Source organism: Bemisia tabaci, chromosome 6, assembly GCF_918797505.1.
Source record: "Bemisia tabaci chromosome 6, PGI_BMITA_v3".
NCBI lineage: Eukaryota > Metazoa > Arthropoda > Insecta > Hemiptera > Aleyrodidae > Bemisia > Bemisia tabaci.
Window position 1 is genome coordinate 5,693,722 of NC_092798.1, and position 19,045 is coordinate 5,712,766.

General features: G+C 37.1%; 1 protein-coding gene across 3 annotated transcripts in view; it reads left to right on the forward strand.

Moving 5' to 3' along the window:
- The window catches only part of Fpps (Farnesyl pyrophosphate synthase), a 33,316-nt gene extending 17,009 nt beyond the window's left edge, over window positions 1-16,307 (forward strand). For all 3 annotated transcript variants that reach the window (XM_019053558.2, XM_072302025.1, XM_072302024.1), the window contains exons 2-8: window positions 5,047-5,212; window positions 6,629-6,769; window positions 7,667-7,873; window positions 8,579-8,749; window positions 9,145-9,222; window positions 11,338-11,472; window positions 12,667-16,307. In XM_019053558.2, coding sequence (XP_018909103.1) covers window positions 5,047-5,212; window positions 6,629-6,769; window positions 7,667-7,873; window positions 8,579-8,749; window positions 9,145-9,222; window positions 11,338-11,472; window positions 12,667-12,873 — 1,105 coding nt within the window. In that variant the 3' untranslated portion in view covers window positions 12,874-16,307. The remainder of the gene's footprint in view (window positions 1-5,046; window positions 5,213-6,628; window positions 6,770-7,666; window positions 7,874-8,578; window positions 8,750-9,144; window positions 9,223-11,337; window positions 11,473-12,666) is intronic.
- The last annotated feature ends 2,738 nt before the right edge of the window (window positions 16,308-19,045 follow it).

Sequence of the window (19,045 nt, forward strand, 5' to 3'; positions counted from 1 at the left end):
AGGGCCTGCGCTGCCGTGCTAAGGAAAAACGCCGTATGAACCTTCAGGCGTTGCCAAATTTCCTTTGATAAAACACGAATTTCCCGGTAAATTTTTGAATATTTTCCTTCCAATTTGTCAGATTATGTTGTTCGCAATTGCACCTGAAGTTCCTGCAAATTTCAAGGAAAAATACTAATAACTTTCCTCAAAAATAATAATTTTATCGGAAGGAAATTTGGCAACTCTTGAATGTTCATACGGCGTTCTTCCATAGCCTGGTAGTGCGAGTCGATTGTTGAATCGTAATCGAATGAACTCGATTGATAACTCCCTATCTTCACAATGCTAAATATCGAATGAGGTCATTCGATAACCATTCAACAATCGACCCGCAGATACGAGATCAGAAACCCCGCTTTGCCATCTTACTGTGCGAATATACTTTATTTTATACTGCCGTGCCAAGGATAAACGGCGTATGGGACCTCAGACGTTGCCATCTTGTGCTTACTGAAAGATTCATCCATGAAGAAGTTATGAATATTTTTCCTTGAAATTTTCAGATACTGTAGATCAAATTTCGAATGAAATCCTCTGAAAAATTGGTAGAAAAATATCCATAAGTTTCCCTCAAAGTTCACAATTTATCGATGGGAATTTGGCAACGCCCGAAGATTCGCACGGCGTTTTTCCTTAGCGCGGCAGTATACATATAATGTGAAAATTATTTTCTGAGGTGAACGCTCACAATCAGATTGACTGAAGAGGTGAGCGATTAAACTTATTCATTGTACAATTGCTGGCCCAGTTTTGAAGAAAAAACGTAGGTACCATTAGTTTCTCATTGCGCATGAGTGGTTTTACGGATGAGCCAACAATTGTAGTTCCTAATTGCAAAATGTACTCAAATTGGTTTGGCAAACCCAACCTAACCCAATTTGTCAAAACTCGCCTTACAAATTGCTCACCCCCGACATTCATCAGTCGACATCATTTGGGGAATTTAATCTGATTTTCTCTCCACGAGTTGCTCCTCAACCATGGTGGAAAATAGCGTTGACCTCCGAAATGAATTTTTGCTTCACTCGATTACTTTTCTATACTTCCGTGCTAACGAAAAACGCCGTAGAGAGTTGCCAAATTTGCCCGGATAAAATATGTATTTTTGAGGAACGTTGTTAATATTTCTCCAAGAAATATTCCGATATTTTAGATCAAGTTTTATACGTAATACAGGGTGTATAGCGTCAGGATTTTCCGGATTCTATCAGGATTTAATCCCGATTTTATCAAGATTTGAAGAAAAGTCGGCCGTAAAATCAGGATTTGAGAAAAGTCGGCCGTCCGCTTATTTTCTGTTAATTATCCGCTATCCGTCCGTTAATTTTTCTCCGCAAAAAGTCAGGATTTGATGAGGATTTGGACAAAATATGAAATCAGGATTTAGCGGTCAAAAAACAGGGAAAATCAGGATTTCCCAAAATGATGAAAAAAACTAGACACCCTGTAATTCTCTGAAAAATTTGCAGAAAAATATTCAACATTTTCTCAGTAAATTCGGTTTGTATTGAAGTAAAATAAATCGGGCAGCGTCTAAAGGCTGGATACAGCGATTCCTTCTAGCACGGCAGTATATTGCGGGGTCTCTAAAATATCGTCTCCGGCTCGGCCTAAGCCTGAACAAAGCTCTTCGGAGCCGGTGGAGGTCTCTGAGTATATTTTTCGACCTCCTCCGCTCGGATCCGATCGGGGCGTTGAGCGTCACGTAGCGCCCCCCCCCCCCCCCCCCCCCCCGCCCGCCCGGTCCTCCGTCTAACTTTTCCAAATTGGTTTCTGTCCGACTCGGAGAACTGGTTTCCCTCCACGCATTGCCAAGCTTGCGTCTCTTTTGTGCACTCGGCTACACTGCCGTGCTAAGGAAGAACGCCGTAAGAACATTCGGGATTTGCCAAATTCCTCTTAGTAAAACGTGTAATTTTAACGACATTCATGCATATTTTGCCTTAACAATTTTAGATAACTTAGATTAAATTGCGTAAAAAATTTCTGAAAATTATAGAAAAAAATATTCACAATTTGTTCAGTAAATTCGATTTTTATCGAAGGAAGCTTGGGAACGTCTGAAGGCTCATACGGCTTACTTTGCGATGTATCGATTGTAGGGATGACGATTTTTAATCGATTTCTTGCGCGGGAAAATCGATTGGATCGAATCGATTTTTCGAGCCGAAATTATTGGGGAAAAAATCTGAACTTCCGACGTTGATTTGTCCGTAAGGCTTAGGTTCTATGAAACCCGAGTCTCATTTTAAATTCAGTTTTAGTATAGTTTTAATTATGTTTTGTGGCGCAGAACTCGATTTGTCAAGTGTTTTTCAATCGATTTCTGAAAAAGTCGACTTTTTTCTGAATTCGATTCTCTCTATACGATTTTAAAATCGAATCGATTTTTTACCGAAAATCAAATCGATTCATTCGAGAAAATCTCCCTCCCTACATTCGATTGATCTGACTTTTAAACCCAGGGGAGAGGATCGATAAACATGGTGTTCGCAAAGAGCACCTTAATAATCGATTCTTTACTTCAGCTTCAAATGGGGAAACGCACGATAATCGATCATTCACGCCTAGATACTGCTGGGCTTTTCGTATGTAGCCACACGCCATGTAGTATCCAAGGATTTCCTTTTGGCTCCAGCAGTGAGACGCGGAGTTGAAAAAAGAAGTTTTTTCTTGAAATTTCGTGAATTTTTCAGGGGCTGCGTATGCAACCTACTCCCATTGCCCAAAATTCGACAGGAAACTTCGAAATTTTACTCGTGAATTTCTTGTCCCAAAATTTCAGAATTTCAATTTGAAGGGTATGGATAAAAAAAAACAAGATTGATAAAAGCAATAACCTGAATCGATTAACGTGCACCGATTGACACCCATATGATCGACCAAGTAGTGAAAAACCGGTGTCGATTCGATCGACGTGAATCGATCGAAAATGAACAAAATGACCCGATCGACATAATTCGATCGATTCTCGAAATTTTCGATCGATTCTCGGAGTTGGTGATCGATTCTGTCCATCAGTGGCGTGGCGTGAATTGCGATATATCGATTTTTATGCCATTTAAACCTATGGCAAAGAATCGATTATTAAGGTGTTCGCTGCGAACACCCTGTTAATCGATCCTTTTCCATAGGTTTAAATGGCATAACAATCGATATATCGCAAAGCACGCCACGCTACTGCTGTCCATGTGAGGACGTAGACATATACATATACTTAGACATATGCATTGACATAGACATAGACATATAGACATAGGCATTGACATAGACATATACATAGGCATTGACATAGATATAGACATAGGCATTGACGTAGACATAGGCATTGACATTCAAGCTACGGTCCGAGCGAATGGTGCAACCAGAGCGGTTACAAGTCGGTAATGTTTCCTCGCGTTCGTCCATCAATGAAGCTGCGGTTTTCCGTCGTGCTCTTGCCGCATACGCCTGGTCTCCCGTGCTAAGGAAAAACGCCGTTTGAACATTCGAGAGTTGCCAAATTTCCTCCGATAAAATATGTACATTCAAGAAGATTTATGAAAATTTTTCCTTGAAATCTTCAGGAACTTCAGCTGAAATTGCGAACAAAATAATCTGAAAAACTAGAAAAAAAAATAATCATAAGTTTTTTCGAAAATGTGTATTTAATCAAAGGAAATTTGGCAACGCTTGAAGGTTCATACGGCGTTTTCCCTTAGCACGGCAGTGGTCAACTCATGAGTCTCCGGACTTTCATTACCATGGACTGGTATTTCATTCGAGAAAATGCGCACTTCGCCCGGACATTATTATTGCACTGGCCGTACCCTACACCTGAGTCTGATGATTTCGCCACTAGAGCAGAGTAGCCATGCGGGCTGATAATCGGAATTGATAGACAAAGCTATAGACAAAGAGGACAAAGGGAATATGGAGCGATCTTGTTAGTTGAAACGGGTTGTTATACACGGTTGGGGGGGGGGGGGGTGATGGACTAACTAATAAAACAGTCTTGTATACGTTCGCATAATCGTATGCAGCAGCTAGCTCTGTTGGAGGAAATCATTACATCCAGGAGGTGGAAAATCTGAGCATTACTGGGAGTCGTCAAGGGATGGAGGCAAATCAGGGAATCGGGTCAAAACCTCGTCGCGTCGTACAGTTTTCTCTTTTACATCCGATGTCGTATTCTTTTTGAAGCTGGTGATCCGCTCTGACTCAGCTATTAAGAAGTAGACGAAAGATAAAAATATTGACTTTATTCTCTCGAACCACAAAGAAAAAGCTAATTTTTCATCGAGGAAATCCGGAAGAAAATAAGTAAGAGGAAATCACGAGTTTTTCCAAGCAAATTTTACGGTGGAAATCGAGGAACATCAGGAAAACATGTACGCTGTAAAATTTTACAACATTGTATGGTTTTTAGTTGCTTTGAAACTTTTTAAATGAACCATTTAAATGAAAAGCAAATATTTTCATCGTTGACATGAGCCTTGTCATTCAGGTATTCTTATGGATCTATGACTCTTGTTAAAACAGATTCACTTCCTCTTACTTTAAATACGTCCATTACGGAAATGAAAATCTCAAGGATTCTCGACACCTTGGAGGAAGTTTAAGTTTCCAAAGAAACGAGGGATCTGCTTATAAGCACCTCTGCACGGAAAAAATAAAATTGCTGATTTAACAATTCAATTGCCAAAAAAAGTAACTGTAATGTTTCAATGTAGATTTTACAACAAAAAAATGCTACTTTAACCACCCCCGTGGTGAAATTAGCTTACAATAGTGGTTAAAGTAGCATTTTTTTGTTGTGAAATCTACGTTGAAATATTGCAGTTAGGTACTTTGTTCAGCGATTTATTTTTTTACGTATGAGTTTAGCAGAATCAACATAGAATTTTTTTTTTTTTTCGCCCCCCTCCTCCTAAAAAAAAAATTCTTACTAGTTTTTTTTCTCACTTTCTCTTTCAAATGCAAACATTCCATTCTTCATTATGTTTTTTTTTTGTTTTGTTTAAGGTCTCATTCTACCGTGACCCCTAGCGTGCCAAAAGCTGCAGTAAAAACGGCAGTGAGCAAGGATCTAAGTAGGGAGTTTATGGCCAGATTCCCAGATCTGGTTCGAGATTTAACGGAAGCAGGAAGGCATCTGGATATTCCCGAAGTCACAAAATGGTTCGCCAAGGTAAAAGTTTCGTTGTCTCAGAAGAGGAATTCAGCGGGCTGATTATTGAGATTGATAGACAAAGCAATAGACAAAGAAAACAAATAAAAAACTGAGCGATCCTGCTGATCAATGCGGGTTGTTGCAATGGATAGAGTAGGTAAGTAATAGACTAGCTACCGGCAACCCACGAGAGACCGCATAGTTACACCATCATTTTCTCCCTTAGTCTATCACAACCAACCGGTTTTACCCATAGGATTGCTCCATTTGCCCTTTGCTTTCTTTGTCTATAGCTTTGTCTACTGATTTTTATAATCAGCACGCTGGATTATAGGGATTTTTATTAGAGAGAGGAGCGCGAGGGAACCTCAACATACTGTTTTAAAATATTCTGCCGTGCTGAGGAAAAACGCCGTATGAATATTCGAGAGTTGCCGAATTTCATTCGATAAAATGTTTATTTTTGGGGGAAGTTATGAGTATTTTTCCTTGAAATTTTCAGGAACTTCAGGTAAAATTGCGAACAAAAGTATCTGAAAAATTAGAAGAAAAATACTAACGAATTTTCCCGAATGCTCGTGATTTACCAAAGGAAATTAGTCAACGCCTGAAGGTTCATACGGCGTTTTTCTTAGCACGGCAGTATTGTGCTCCAATTTAAAACTGTCCAATTTGTTACTCATAAGGTGGATCATTCCATGCCAACTAATGTTACTTTGAAAAAGTGAGCTCCTCAGAATTGAATGACATTTTGGCATGGTCAAGTTAACATTCAAAATTTCAAATTTTTCCGACCTCCAGGTGAGCTTACATTAGATACTTCACGCGAAAAGTTCACTTCTTTTGATGGATGTTGCCATTTAATTGATGTGTAACTCTGCAACAGCTTATCCGAAATGAACCGTTCTGATACCGTTAGAAAGTTCTGATAAAGAGCTTTTTGGACATGTGCAACAAAATTTGGCATAACTAAAGAAAAAATTTTTTGGCACAAATTTTTAGGATGGATTTTCAATTTATAACTCGAAATTGAACCTCTTCATCTCGCTGAAAATTTTGGAAAAAGTTGATAACGCTGTTACAAAAGCGAGTGCAAGAAAGAAGCCCTGCTAGAGTCAAAAGTTACTACTCAACGCAATGCAATGTCTCATTATCAAAATGAGGAAGGAAGTAATTTATTGTTTTTAAATACACATTTTCCCTCATCAAAGAAGGATGTATCTACCATTTTCTTTGAATAGAATGAGAATATTGATGATATTGAAGGTTCCATTAATTTTCATGCTCCATTTAACAATTTTTCAATTTTTGGGGTTTTTTTTGTTGCTATTTTTAAATTTTTATTCCAGTGGGTCCTACTTTCCTTAATTATTGACCATCTTATAATATAAGTAATTCATGTTTTCTAACTTAAAATTATCATTCACAAAATAGGTACTCCAGTACAACGTCCCGGGAGGCAAAAAAAATCGAGGTTTAGCTGTCGTAAGTGCCTACCAAATATTAACTCCACTTGAGAAACAGACTGAAGCTGACATCAGAATGGCTCATATCCTGGGCTGGTGTGTTGAAATGGTTTGTACTTCTTCTCTCTATATGTTTGATTTTTAGTTCCCAACTTATTATCTACGAATTTTGAGAAAACTTTAATTTGTGTAAGCTCTTTTAAAATGATTAAAAGAAGAGGGTACATCTCATATATTTTAAGAAATAGGTAAGCATTCTGGAGATAGCCATTTCTATTGAAATTAAATTGTCGGCAAAATTCCTCTGCCTCCTTTAATTCAATTTCGAGTAAAAAGAAATAGTCACTGTATTAAATTGTGTAACCAAGAATCCCCATTGTTTAATCTTTTTGCGTTTATTGCTCATCCGCGTATTTGAAAGAAAGGTGCTCATCAGGAAAGATGTGATGCAATTTCTTTTTTTTTTTACTTCACCTGAGATTGCTGGTAGAACCCTTTGCCTTTTTGCAAAAGAGCAAATTTTTTCTCCAAATAATTTGTATGAAATTGAAAAATAGTAATGCCAAAGAAGAGGATTTAATAATTAGGAGAGAACGGGTCATCAGACAAGATCTGAACTAGAAAGAAACATCATGCATCCTCCCCTAAAAGTCTTACACAGAAAACGATTCGCTCAATGGGAGGTTTGGAAATCAACACCCGAACACGAGATATCAACAAGTAATTTTAACATAGTTAAAATGAAAGTTTGATTCTACCAAAAAAGGTCATTTGTATCTTTGCTTTTTAACCAATGTCAATTGTAAACACTTATATCTTGTCTAGGAGTTAATAATCAAACTTCCTGTTGTGTGATTTGTTTTCCTCGTGAAATATTGAAGCGAAAACATGCTGTGTAGTGCTTTAATCCATACCTTGTCTAGAAGCCCATTGCATGCCCTGTAGCTTTTGCTGAATCAATACCTATGATCTCAGTAACATTTTTCTTTCTCTTTTTCTTTTTCAGTTACAAGCATTCTTATTGGTCGAAGATGACATCATGGACCACTCCAAGACCAGGAGAGGGCGTCCATGTTGGTATCAGCTAGAAGAAGTTGGAACATCTCAGGCGATCAATGATGGAATCCTCCTGGAACAAGGCATTTATCAGATTCTTCGAAGACATTGCAAAAACCAACCGTACTACCTAGATCTCTTGGAGCTGTTCCATGATGTAAGTGAAACAATGCAACAGCAACGACACACACGACATGCAATGCTCATTAATACTAGATTTCGGCTTTTTCGGCACCCCCCCCCCCTCTTTCCATCAACACTTTTGTGACATAGGTCACTATCCTTTAATAAGTAGAGAGAAAAATGGTGTAAGGCATCTCTGACCTCTTTCTCCCCCTTAGAGCATTACGTATCTTATGCTCTTCAGTAAGAGAATCAGCAAGTAGCATTTCAACTTCAATGAACAATTCCTCTTTGTAAAATTCATGTCTTTTCAACGTCATATCAGATGCTCTTTTCCTAGGAAAACCAAGTCATAATTGGTTGAGATAAGGTTCATATGTTTTCCCCCCTTTTCCCTCCATTATTATTAATGAGGACTCCTTTCATTAGTCATCATGTTGTGTTGTGTATGGAATTTCATTGATGTCTTTATTTTTGCGTCATTGGTCATTTCTTGGAGTTTATTCCTTGTTTTGAATAGTTTATCATCTGATTAAAAAAACTTTTACACCAAAACGCAGCCAGCTTATTGCTTACCTGTTGCTGTTGGTCACATAATTTGCACTATGAAACAGCTCTAATACTAAATAGTATTAAATAGTACGAAAACTGGCGCTTCTCTCATCTCTTCATAATGGATGTGCTACCAGTTCATCAATCTTATGGATTCAATAATATTATTTCTTTATTCTTATTTTAGGTTACGTTCAAGACAACAATGGGGCAATCACTGGACATCTCTACCTCTAACAGTATTAATAGAGAGACTAACAGACTGGACAAATTTACAATGGATCGGTACAATGCCATCGTGAAGTACAAGACTGCCTATTACTCTTTCCACCTACCAATCGCCATTGCCATGTACATGGTATGTAAGAAATTTAGAAGAATAGTATTTTTTATTACCTGTTCTGAACGAGGCAGATTTTTTCCAATGCTGCACTGCTTTTTTTAGATCGTTAGAAAATTTAATTCTATCTTTGCATCCGGCTTTATCAGAAGAGAGAAAAAAAAAATTCAATAATATCCTCAGCATAGTTCTCCACTAGAAGATATCAACTAAAATTCAGTACCGTATATCATTTCAAAAGTAAACTTTGCATCAATTTTGGTTGATCAAAATATTCTTTATTCAGAGAGACTGTCAAACCACAATGTTTTAATTGTGCTGTAGCTAAGTTCGACAACTATGAAGACCTGTTTCCAATCAGTTTCTCAACTCTTCATCGTATTGATTCATCTAAGTGTCATTGATTTTTTCAGGTTGGGATCAATGATCAAGAAATCCACAGGCAGGCAAAAATCATTCTACTAGAGATGGGACACTTTTTCCAAGTTCAGGTTAGTTCCGCTACATCTTTTAAAGCATTCATATTTCTTATGATATTAGGCACTATTAATGATAAAGTTTGCACGCCAAGTGTAGAAATTTGGGTCAAAAGGATTCAATTTCAGTCAACATCCGACAAAGGAAGGAATAATCTGAAAATTTCAATGAGGGAACAATAAATTTTCCCGAATGAAGGAAATAACAGGATTTGAGTGGGATTGAATTATCCTCAAAAAATTAAAAATTTCGAGTGGGAAGGGGAATTTCTGGCGAAGTAAGGGTGCTAAAAAATGTCTGTTCTGGTGCAAAGGATTGCGGCACAAATCAGGCAAATCATGAGTCCTTGGGCAATTTCCAGAAGTAATGACCTTTCTTTGCTCATTACTAGTAAGAGTGGGGCAAATCACACACTTTGACATAAAATCAGGTACTTTGTCCTAAAATGGGACATTTTCCAGCGAGGCAAACCACAAATTTGCCTTTAAAGCAAAAACATAGAATTGTGAAAAACGGTCTGCATTTTGTAAATTTTTGCAACCCTGCAGGATGTACCCAAGAGCATCTGTCATTGCCGTTCAAATCATTAGTCAAATTATTTGCATCTGTATAGATACTCTGTATTAGTATGTGTGTTTCTCCGTCAAATTTTTCTGGGAAAGAAAACTTTCTCGAGGCATTAAAATCTATTAAGAGATCGTTCCCGCTCATTCCTTCCTGTATCCAACCAGCTAAGAAGACCACTCTATCTCAGCTTCATCTCTTGCTAGTTCTTTCTTCATAACCCCTCTTGATTGGTAGAACATTAATAATCAGTCCTCAAATGAGAGGCTTGGAGGACAAGGTGCAGTTTTTACTATTTCGAGAAGTACGAAGTTTCGAAATTACATGGGTCCTCATGGCCGAAAGAAAGTTCAAACTGACTTTTTGTTGCTGAAAAATTGGAATTTGGGAGCGAATTTTTCACAGAATATGCATTGAAACTAGTTTTACGTTAAATCATTAATAATGGAGAATTTGCACGCAATTTTTTTATTGCTTCATCTGAAAGTGCCTAATGAGCTGAGTTCGCAACATTTTTCATAATTTTTTTCTGACATGGGAAATTGGAGAAAAATTGATTTAAAAGTGAGAAAATGTGCCGCCTTGTGACGTCATCTGGCGGCATTTCCCATTTAAACACGTGTATTTTAGCAGAATCGGTTATTTTGTCATATCTCCTCTAATAATTGCTCAATTTATGAATCAAGGGTATCTTCGTGTTCAGTTCACTCAGAGGATTCCACTTAAACAGGAAATTCATCAAATTTCAGACCCTTGCAAATTCTCCATTGAACGTATTTCTACCAAACAGACCTATGTGAAGGTGAGAAATATGGGGTGTGCTCGTTAGTTCTCTGGCTGTAAGAATGAATGAGAATTATAAAGCGCCAGTGACGTCAGCCGCAACGAACGTAGCGAAGCGCAACGGGGAGTTCGTTGGCGGGACTCTTTAACTCATGAGCCCTGTTCACAATGCTCTCGTGCCATGCCCGCGGCTCATGAATACCGCATTCAATTGGCACATAGGTCTGTTTGATAGAATGTGATATCCCGCTTTTCCAATTCTTCAAAAGGAATCACACCCACTTTTACATTGCTTCTTATGCAGATTTCCAGAGCACACCCCATTTTTCTCACCTGCACATAGTTCTGTTCGATAGAAATACGTCCAATTCAAAACTGCAATTTTCAAAAGCTACACTTTAGCGCCTTATCCTCCAAGCCCCTCAAATGGAAAAAAGTACTTTGAGTACTAGAGCATATCGACGGTGAAACTACCAAACCACGTATCTCGGTTTGCGACGTCGCAGACTTCCTGTCATACTTTATTTTTTAAATGAAAAACTACTTAACATCCAGTCTTGAAAATTTCTGTGATTTTTCCTCTTTGCGCGGAGAAAATCCCGTGTAAATTTCAAGGAATGATATTGATTTGGTCTACTTCAAAAAAATAAAATGTGAGCGTAGATTTTTAAACACCGCAAACGAGATACGTGGTTTGGTAGTTTCACCGTCGATATGTTGTCTAGGAAAAAAGACCATTTTATTCTTTTTTAATTTTGTAAATGATTTTTTCTTCCCCTCAGGATGACTTTTTAGATTGTTACGGTGAGCCTGAAATCACTGGTAAAATAGGAACTGACATTGAGGATGGAAAGTGTTCCTGGCTAGCAGTGGTCGCCTTGCAAAGAGCAACACCATCCCAAAGAGCCCTCCTGGAGGTAAAGTATTCTTTTCATAGACAAGAAGTTGGAATTCGTCAGCGAACAAGTGTTAAGAATGAGCATAAAGCTGAAAATCTCATTACAGAAGGAATCAGCTCATATGAGCACAATTTTCTTTCGAAGAGATACGCTGTTTGGTGCAATATTAGTTACGACCATTCAGGAAGGCAACTGCAGACGCATTCCGGATCTAATTCGATCCGTCATCAGTACAGGGCAGTTTCCTGAATTCTCTGCTATGAAGCTCGGAGAGGTTGTGAAAACCAGCCCGAGACTTGGGCAAGTGGTCGCTGGCGGCAAGTGAACTTGCGCCATCTAGTGAGCAATTATCCAAACTTAATCGTTTCATATTAAAAACTCTACCACTTTCTTTCAAATACTAACATTTTTTAAGCGAGTGATTTTTCTGAAATAGGGTTTAAAATCTTAAGTAGAGTTTTTGATGAAATCAGCAGTTCAGTTATTTTGAATGCTGGTAAAAGTCACAAAACTGCATTATATTTCAATTATTTTGAGTGTTGAACTTTTCAAATCGGTTAACTAAGTAGTGTTTTTTTCAAAAATGTGTCTCTTGAACCGTAAATTTCAAACCACCATTGTCCCATAACTCTCGTTTGATCAAACATTTTTGGAAATTTGTATGCCAACGCAACTGGAACGTCCTTGAAACACTCCTTTCTTTAATGGTACCAAGATCTCAATTTTAATTTTTTTCAGCATTCACATGCTGCCCGCCACACTGGTCTTATCAACCGGCAAAAAAAGGGTCCCATAAGTGTTACGCCAGCTGTTTTGACCAAGATATGGTCGCTTATTTTGTTTGTGATGCCACAGCTGTCTGTGTGCTTACGGCTCAGGACCGCCACCGCTCCAGTAGGAGAAAGCACCACTTGAAATTTAGTTTCATGTTTTTTTTTTCTGCCGGGAGGGGGGGGGAGGGAGGGGGTGGCGAAAACCCAGTGGCGTTGGGTGAGATATGTATGCACCCATAGAACATCGTGGCAGACAACTAGTGAGGAACTCTTTCTGAAAGATTGTTACAAACATGAGACTTCTCTGATACGAAAAGTTCAGATAAAAGCGGCTTTGCTGTGTATTTACAGCATACTTTTCAGATCGAGGACTCTTAAATTTATTTCTTTTTTTCCTGCTTTTCAGTTAGTCTCTAATATTATTTTCATTTTATTACAGCAATGCTATGGATACAACGACCCAGAGAAGGTAGCTGCTGTCAAACAAGTTTATCAACAGTTGGGTCTGCCTCAAATCTATTCAAGGTACGAAGAAGACAGCTACAATTTAATCTCAACGCACATCCAACAGTTGTCAACAACAAGAGGACTTCATCATGAGTTATTCTTCAAAGTGCTCGAAAAAATCTACCGCAGAGAAAGTTAAACTAATTACTTCCCTAAAGCTCTCGTCAAAACATTTCATGAAACGCTTTCAATATCATCCAACCGTATAACTCTAACCTTTGGTCCTAAATCTGAGCTGTATTGATTTATAGTTGGTACAGTACAAATTAGTAGTTGAGGTAAAGCTGGTAATACTGTCAATGGCAATGTAGCAGTGAGAAAGTTTAAAGTTAGCATTCTAAATTTTGGGTTGGTAGTGGCACTTGAAGTAACCAAGAATTGTCGAGTAGCCAGTTACAATTAATTTGACAAAGTCAAAACTCATTTGAACACTTATATTTCATATCTGCTCAAGCTTCTTCGCATCTGCCATCACCAAGACGTCAGCACCCATTTTTTCTGCGTATGTCTGGACGATGGGAACTGCCAAAAAGCTTCAAAACGAAATAAAGTATTCAGGTAAGTTTTGAATTTGTCTGCCTAATTGTAGCTGGCATTCCTACAATTATTAATTAGTAAAGAAGGAACTAAGATATCGCCATTTTTGATTCTCATGACTTTACCTCACCTACTTATTTGAATTGTACTCACCACAGCAACCTCTGTTCTAGTCCTGTTAATGCAATCAGACCGAACAAAAAAGTCAATGTTCGGACTTCCCCTTAACCTCGGAAATGTTTTCCATGACTGAAAATCACATAACTGTATTGAAAATTGATGTTTGTCCTCGAAGAAGCCCCCAGATCATTAGATTATGCCACGATTTAAGTATAAGCACCATTTCTACCAAATGAGTTTGTACAAAAACTGAGCACATGGGTAGTTAGTCTACCCACAATGAAAATTTGGTAGTTGTGCCGTCCTCAACAGTTGAATTACTCAGGATTAGAGCAGATTTGTAATTATTTTATGGAGACATTGAAACAGATTGACCATGAAAATCCCTATCTTTTAAGGACGACAAATTGCTCATTTTAAGTTGTTTTGCAATTGACTTGTGGTCACTCGGTTTCTGCGTCTCTCTTGTCGTTTGTACTTTTTTGTGTTAAACTTTTTTTTTCTTTTAGCCCTGTGACAGTGATGATTTTCTTCTTCTTCATGTAGAATAGAATTAATTATCAGTAAAATTCCCAACCCTTCTAAATCACTTTAATTTAGCATTAAAAATGTCTCTTGTGTTAGAATTTTTACCGATTTTTCTACGAGCACATATAGTATTACTTTAAGATTCACAACATATATTAAATCTATTCTACATATTCATAAAACCCATTTTGTATCCAGCTCCTCCCCCCTCTACAAGTACTCTTTTCAGTAATTTATGGCAATAGGTTGTCACTGACTGATTACATATTTATTTTCCTAATTTCTTTTTAATCAGTGTTGACTTTACTTAATTATAGGTTTTTCTGTATTTTCTCTTGAAGTATGTATTTTTAGCTATGGTGTATAGCTCAGCCATCTGGACTTTCTAATTTTTTATGTTATTTTTCTTCTCTAGTTTTTTTGTAAGGCATGGTGCATGAGGCAAGCATAGAGTTCAACAAGGTTTTTTTTTTCAATCAGGGAGCTGCTCAATGCTCACAACAGAAAAATTGAAATAAATTGCGACTTTTTCTGGAAAAACTTTTTATGCATCCTCAACATTTTTCACATTTTGGCCCGTATTATGCGCAGAAATTGATTTTAAGATAAATGCCATCAAGACTTTTCAGGAGCTCGAAAAAAATTTAATCTTTTGAGAAATTCAAAGTTTAAGGTATTAAAAGAAGGGCATTGGGCAAAAAATAGGTTTGCAATTTTTTAACATCGTTAGTCTATGAGGAAAATTCATTTTTACATCTTGTAAACTTCAAGACGAAATTTTAATGGTTTCTTTTTAATTTGTTCGCATAAAAAATCGATAAGTGTTGATATTTACCTTGTGACCTTTACCTCGATAGTTACAAAAGGTTCTTCCAGAAAACATCACTTAATTATAAGGAAGCAATATCTTTGTAAGCAATAATTTCAAAAGATGAATTTCCTTTTTACTACAGATCAGCATAAGAAGTTGAATGCTTGGAATGTAATGTTGATGAAATTGTTGCTAAATCTGATTGTTTTGAGCATATCATCTGAGTATGTTCGTAACCAAGCAACTTCAAGAATTGCATTTGGGAACTGAAGCAATCTACAATTTTACAAGTGCATTAGGAGGGTTAATTTGTTGAAGGTTGTATGTATTCAGTCCAATGCTAGTATAGATAGGCAGTAAGAAATTAGATGCTTCCAAAACGTGTGTAATTAAGGTTAGATGCAGAAAACTTTTTCATAATTTTAATCACCATTTAAACGGTTGGTCAAAGCCTTGCACAGAAGAGAGCCTAATTTCATATTCTACATGACTGTGTCTCTGATATTCTACTCTTGAAATAATCCTAATTTGGAACAGCTCAATTTTGTAAAGCTCCCTTTTACGCAACAAATTTTATAAAGCCAGAAAATTCTCAGGAAAAATTAGCAATTTTGTTTTTTTTCTATTTGGTCAAATGTAGCGTCTGAATCTGAAGTTATTCCTCGTAAATTGAGCTGAAACTTTACTTTTTTTTTCTTTCCATGCCCTGACGATTGAAGCTAATTTTTGATAATCTTTTTTGTCACTTCAAATTTTTATGTAACCTAGGAATTAATGTTGTATCAAAAAAAATTCTATTTGTGTAATTTAATAATGTGATTATAATAAATTTACTCCTAGAAAAAATCAGTTACAATGAATGAATGGAAAATAAGTCACCAAAAATTATCCATCCTTTTGGTGATGATAATTTTGTAATAATCAATGAATATATGTCTAGAACTTTTGATATCCATCATCAGAATTCTTTAGGTGTTAAATGTATTCTCTGTTTTTCTGAGCTATAAGGATGGATTTTAAAGTGCAGATGTTTTTACTAACGGTGCTACCCTTCTTCTCTCTCAACTTGTAAGGAAATAGGCAGTTTTTCCTGTGGATCCCTTCGTAATCGAAAGTTTGGCAAAACACCACCGAAGGAATTGCCTTTTCTTTTTCAATTCGAAAAACGAATTTAAATCTTTTAATTTTCCCCTGTGTTTCAATATATTCACTTCAATTTTAGAATTATCTATCACAGTGTTAGCATTTGATTCTCTGTTATCAAATAAAATTTAATAGTTTCATGCGAAGGCAGTCCTCTGTATCATTGGATATTTAGCCATAAATGATCTATTCCAGATTTTGATGTATCACTGCTGAGCAGGTATGAAAAGCAAAAATCGATTGTCTATCATAAGTTTTGCCTTGTCATAAGTTGGATTTTATCTGTTTTCCTCTCATATGTTTATCTTATTTGTTCTATGAACTCTTTATGTTATAGTTATTATTCAGATTTTTTTTCTTTTAATTTCTCGAGAATTTGTATTTTTAAAACAGAAATTAATAAACCAGTGTTTATTATTTTATGCAATATATAACGACTGATTTTATTTTTGTCAACCTTTAAATGGCTTTTTTGGAGTGTGAAAACTACTAGAAATCTTTGAAGTGAGTTTAAAAATGGGCCTCTTAACGAGGCATGAATTGAAGCACTCTGCAACTTGGTTTCTCTTCAAAATTCCAAAAAGAAAACGATTCACACAACAGGAAGTCTGTTCTGCCGTGCGAAGGAAGAACGCTGTATGAGCTTTCAGACGTTGCCAAGTTTCCTTCTATAAAAACCGAATTTACTGGGCAAATTGCTATTATTATTTTCCAAAATTTTCAGACAATTTCGTAAGCAATTTAATCTAAAATAACTGAAAATTTGAAGGAAAAATATGCATGAATGTTGTCAGAAATACATGTTTTATCCAGGGAAATTTGGCAACTCTCGAATGTTCATATGGCGTTCTTTCTTAGCACGGCAGTGTTAGTAACCTGTTCAGGAGTTAATTTCTCAACTTCTCATTGTGTAAATAGTTCTCTTCATAGGATTTTTAAGAGAAATCAAATGACGTTTCTTTCTAGTTGAGACCTCGTCTAGTGGTCCATTCTCTCCTAAATAATAAACCCGCTTCTTTTGTTTTACGTATTTCCAATGTTATGTAAATTATTCAAAAGAAAGTAAAACTCAAGGAATCAGAGGCAAATAAGTACAGAGTAAGCGCAAAATTTATGGCTGTAGTTTTTACTCCGAAATCATCACAAAAAGACAAAATCAAGTTTTTTAATTCATATGTTATCAGTGAAAGATTCATCTAAAGTCTTGGCTGATACATTGTCAGTATGTATTCTTTACGGACAATATCGACGGTGAAACTACCAAACCACGTATCTCGGTTTGCGACGTCGCAGACTTCCTGTCACACTTTATTTTTTAAATGAAAAACTACTTAACATCTAGTCTTGAAAATTTCTGTGATTTTTCCTCTTTGTGCGGAAAAAATTCCGTGAAAATTTCAAGGAATGATATTGATTTGGTCTACTTCAAAAAAATAAAATGTGAGCGTAGATTTTTAAACACCGCAAACGAGATACGTGGTTTGGTAGTTTCACCGTCGATATGTATCTTTAAAAGAAGAACAAAAAAACATCATTACTAATGCTACGAAGTTCTTCAAAATGCAAGTGGCTACAAGTTTTGCTCTTGTGTGTCTATCACTTGAATAGGATGGCCAAAGTTCGAAACCACGTCTCTCTGAAAAAATTAAATAAATTAAGGGCGGAAGCTTTGAAACGCTGCAATGGAGACACGTGGTTTCGGACACTGGCCATCGATCTGTTCAGATCTCAAAAATTTTTTTGGCAGATCGCAAAGAAAATTCTCAACAAATTTCTGAGGTATGTTTCATTGGCCGAAGTGGAAAACCACGTAGGTTTCTCCGTTTGCGGCGTTGCAGACCTCCTGTCGTATAATTTATTCTTTCTTTGGAAAACTAGTCAACGTAATATCTCGGAAACTTGCTTGATTTGTCTTCTCTGTCAGCAGAATATTCTGTATGAATTTTAAGCTACAAAAATGACTTTTTGCTCCCAGGAAAAATAAAATAGGAGCGGAAATTTGTAAACACCGCAACTAAAATACGGTTTCGCACTTTAGCCCTCCGACTATTGATTTGCAACTAACTGACTGAATGAATTGTCTGATGAAACTTTGCAATATGCTTAAGCCCCTTCACCTTCCACCTTTTAATTTTGCAGAGTTCCATCTAATTTAATGTGTCGTTTTACCATCCTCGCTGAATAATTCAAGAATGTTCAAGACAAAAATTAACGCCTCCCTCTTTTCCACTACCCCCTTATCCGGAGATATATATATGAGAGTCGCTTTTATAGCGCTCTTTGGCGCTGTGCGACGCCTAATCGCCACAAAGCTCGGTCTTCCCACAGGTCATCAGGGAGTTGACAATCTCTTATCTCATTTAACACCCCCTGTCGCCAACCTCTCACTGGGCGTCCCCTACGTCTCCTCCCAGGAGGAACCCAATCAAGCATCTTTTTTGGCAGCCTCTCTTCCGTCATCCTATTGACATGACCATACCAAACAAGTTGTTTGGTCATGACGTCGAACACGATGTCATTTTCGACTTCCATTATCTGACGCACTCTATCATTACGGACCCGATCTCTCCTAGAAATTCCTGCTGACCTTCTCCAGAAATCCATCTCCGTTGCTCTTAGCATATCCTGTGTCCGTTTCTTCAGCTGCCAAACTTCACATCCGTATGTTAATATACTTTTGACTACAGCGTTGTATATCCTCCTCTTGTTATCTTTAGAGTCCCTTTATACCCAGAGTTAAGACAACTGACTTTTGGTTGGGCTGAAAGTGGCCTAAAAAAAAATCCAATTCTGATTGGTTCTCGCTCATGGAGGCCGAAACGAGTGCACCACGATGGCGGTACCTCGAATGTGAACAAGAATAATGAAAATATTACCTGATTGTGGTTTATCAAGAGTAAATTTTTATTTCCATCGGTCTAAAATGAAAATAGATTAAGAAATTATTCACAAACCAATCTAATTTTCGTTTTAATTGATCAATTTGTTGATGTTGTTGTTTTTGTGTGACAGACATCGCAGGATTCCTGATCCTTATCCCTCAATATCGTTCGTTTGGGTGCACTCGTTTCGGCCTCCATGGCCAGCCAAGGCCGGCTGCCAGTCAGCTGATAATCGAGTTGTCTTAACTCTGGGTATAAAGGGACTCTAGTTATCTTTGGAAATCCGCTGA